Genomic DNA, 3,570 nt, shown 5'->3' on the forward strand with positions numbered 1-3,570 from the left:
GAAGAGGTGGGAGAGATCTAGAACCTACCCGAGCCTCAGCAAAACAGATCCGCGAGATGGCGAATCTAAAACCGCCTCTCGAGACGTCCGCACCTTCCTAGAGAGCAAGAAACAAAAGACGTCTGAAAGAGTCCAATCGTTGGTGTATAAAAGGAGGGAAGAAAGAAAGCAAGCCCAAGCCGCGGAGTCTAGCCGCCGTATCACCATGCCGCGGAATGAGGCCGGCAAAAGTAGCCTTTCTGGAAAACTTATACCCATAATCTCTCCACTGGCCCCGTAGATACTAAATACCCCCAGTAATGGGAAGATAAAGATTCCGAACATGGCGGCCTTCGATGGAACGTCCTGCCCGGAGGAACACCTGATGGCCTACAAAAACTTGATGCTGCTGTATACCAATGACCCGTCGTTGTGGTGCAAGTTCTTCCCGACTACTCTTACGGGAGTAGCGCTGACATGGTATACCTCCCTTCCAGGAGGAAGTATACACAACTTTGCCCAACTGGAAGAGAAGTTCCTGGGCCACTTTGTAGCTTCCAGAAGGCAGGAGAAATCAAATTTCCATCTACTCAGCATCACGCAATTGGAAGGGGAGTCCATATCATCCTATCTAAAAAAGTTTCATGAGGCGGTGCTGGAGGTAACCGATTTGGAAGAATCGGTTGCATTAAACGCCCTGATCAACGGAATGAAGGCCCAACGGCTGAATTTCCAGTTGGTCGAAAGTCAAGTGAAGACATACGCGGAGGCCATGAAGCAATGCCAAAGCTATGTCACGGCCTCCGAAATATGTCAGGCCCATGATCCTAAAAAACGGAGGTCTGATAAGAAGGACCCCATTGCCAATCACCCCTCAAGGAACAGAGAAGAACAGCCATCAAGGAGGGAAAGAAACTACATGCCGCGTCGTCAGGAACCCCCGTCAGATATGGGACCCCCACGACCCCGTCACGTATATGTCACTGAAGGGGAGCCCAGGACGAGGAATCTGTTAGATGGAGGCAATGATCCGCTGTTCAACCGGAATAGGAAGGACATATTCTTCGTCATCAGAGATCAATTGCCAACTCCACCTCCTACGGATACCCCCTCTGATAGGCGCAACTACAATCTGTGGTGTTATTACCACAAAGAGCATGGCCACACTTTGGCCCAATGCCGCGAACTCAAACGTGTCCTCCACCAATTGGCGGACGAAGGAAAGTTGTCCAGGTTCATCAACCGAAAGGACTACGACACTAGAAAGGAAGTAGAAAGAAGGCCATGGAATCCAAGACGCAGATCCCCCAAGAGGGATGAGGCTAGGCGCGAAAGTTTTAACACTTAAGGAACTATTAACATGATTTTCGGAGGATATACGGAAGAATATCCTACCATCCGCGCAGCGAGAGATAGCGTCCACACTCTACTAAAAGGGCCCCCGAAGGCCTCAACAAGTGGGCCGATCATGAAGTTTGATGCCACGACCTCCCAAACACTGCAACAACCTCACACGGACCCTCTGGTGGTTACCCTCAAAATTGGGCAAATGAAAGTCAAAAGGGTACTCGTGGATACCGGGAGCACGGCCGATCTCATAACAATGAAGTGCTTAAGAAAGATGAAGTTCGAAGAACAGCACTTGCAACCCCTAGACAAGCCGCTGATTGGGTTTGAGGGAAGTCAAGTTATTCCACTGGGCACGATCATCCTCCCCGTGCGGGTGGGAGAAAGAAATGAAAGCAGAACCATGCCCATACGATTCACGGTGGTGGATCTCACCTTTCCCTACAACACTATCATGGGGCTCCCGCTGATCAACAAAATCAAAGCCGCGATTTTTCCCCATCAACTCCTGCTACAATTCGAGCGGGATGATGGACAGGTAGGAATCCTCAAAGGGGATCAGGTGACGGCACGACAATGCCTCACCAACACCTTAAAACGAGGAACTTCCACCACCCCCTCTAAAAGGGAAAGGGAAGAGCAGTCACCTAGCGTCATGAGCGTGTATCTAGAGAGCCCCAACCCGCAAGAAAGGCCTCGCCCCGTAGAACGATACGAGGAAGTGGACATATTCGGAGGAAAACGTATCAAGATAGGCAAGGATCTCCCTGCCCCGATTAGGCAAGATATCGTTGCCACCCTTACAGAGTTCCGCGACATCTTCGCTTTTTCCACAGAAGAGATGCCTGGCATCCCTACAAACGTCATGTGCCATAAACTCGATATAAAACCAGGCTACAAACCCGTGAAGCAAAAGCTGCGACATCAGGGAAAAGAGCGGATAGAGGCCGCCCGAGAGGAAGTGGAGAAATTGCTAAGAGCGGGATTCATCAAAGAGTGCAAGTACTCTGACTGGCTCTCAAACGTCGTCCTCGTGAAAAAAGCAAATGGCAAGTGGAGGATGTGCGTTGACTTCACGGACCTGAATAAAGCATGCCCCAAAGACGATTATCCTCTTCTTAAGATCGATCTTCTGGTTGACTCCACGGCAGGCCACGCTCTACTAAGTTTCATGGATGCAAACGCCGGCTACCATCAGATCCCTTTGGCCATAGAAGACCAGCCACATACGACCTTCATCACAAATGCCGGAGTATACTGTTACAAGGTTATGCCCTTTGGGCTAAAGAATGCTGGAGCTACCTACCAGAGGATGGTCAATAAGGTCTTCCAATCTCAAATAGGCCGAAATTTGGAAGTATACGTGGATGATATGATCACTAAAAGCAAACAAGCGTCCCAACATGCCGCGGACTTACGCGAAACGTTCAACACCCTCCGGAAACATCAAATGAGACTCAACCCTGAAAAGTGCGTGTTTGGGGTCACCGGTGGGAAATGCCTTGGTTTCCTCGTTGACGAAAGAGGAATAGAAGCTAACCCTGATAAGATAAAGGCAATCCAGGACATGAAGTCCCCAAGATCAGTAAAAGAAGTTCAAAGAGAGAAGAGCAAGTTCGAATGGACACAAGAAGCCGAGGAATCCTTCCAGCAGTTGAAAGAGCATTTGTCTTCTTTGCCGAAACTAGTCTCGCCATACAACGGGGAGAAATTGGTCTTATATGTGTCAGTCTCCGAATACTCCTTGTCAGGAGTATTGATCGCCGAAAGAGAGAAGAAGCAATTCCCCATATACTATGTGAGTCATGCCTTTCGAGCATCTGAAGGAAACTACAGCGAAGTTGAAAAAGTCTTATTTGCAATCGTGATGGCGAGCAGAAAACTAAAACCTTGCTTTCAATCCCATCAGATCGTCGTCAGGTTCAGCCAACCCTTGAAAAAGATTCTGGAAGGAAAGAATAAATCCAGCCGCGTCATGGATTGGGCTAATCAACTGGCGGATTCGGCATCGAATACGAACCACGAATGGCGATCAAAGCACAAGCCTTGGCGGATTTCATCGCCGAAAGTAATGTCCCCCAACTTCTTGAACCTAATCAAGAATGGAAGTTGTATGTAGATGGGTCCTCAACGCAATCATCAAGTGGGGCTGGTCTCCTTATTGTGTCTTCCGCTGGGGTCCGTATGGAAAGGGCGGTCAGATTCGAGTTCGCGGCATCCAACAATGAGGCCGAATACGAAGCA

General features: G+C 49.1%; 1 protein-coding gene across 1 annotated transcript; it reads left to right on the forward strand.

The window, feature by feature from the left end:
• The first annotated feature begins 322 nt into the window (after nt 1-322).
• Nucleotides 323-3,288, forward strand: LOC130798860 (uncharacterized). Its single transcript, XM_057661957.1, has 4 exons — nt 323-640; nt 797-1,001; nt 1,353-3,124; nt 3,205-3,288. Exons 1-4 carry the CDS (start codon nt 323-325, stop codon nt 3,286-3,288), a joined length of 2,379 nt encoding a protein of 792 aa, XP_057517940.1.
• The last annotated feature ends 282 nt before the right edge of the window (nt 3,289-3,570 follow it).

This window comes from Amaranthus tricolor, chromosome 13, assembly GCF_026212465.1.
Source record: "Amaranthus tricolor cultivar Red isolate AtriRed21 chromosome 13, ASM2621246v1, whole genome shotgun sequence".
Lineage (NCBI taxonomy): Eukaryota > Viridiplantae > Streptophyta > Magnoliopsida > Caryophyllales > Amaranthaceae > Amaranthus > Amaranthus tricolor.

Coding starts and splice junctions, on each gene's coding strand:
- LOC130798860 (XM_057661957.1), top strand. CDS start 323: ATGGCGGCCTTCGATGGAACGTCCTGCCCGGAGGAACACCTGATGGCC. Junction 641..796: donor TTCATGAGGCGGTGCTGGAG/GTAACCGATTTG, acceptor GAAATATGTCAG/GCCCATGATCCTAAAAAACG. Junction 3,125..3,204: donor AGCAATTCCCCATATACTAT/GTGAGTCATGCC, acceptor GATGGCGAGCAG/AAAACTAAAACCTTGCTTTC.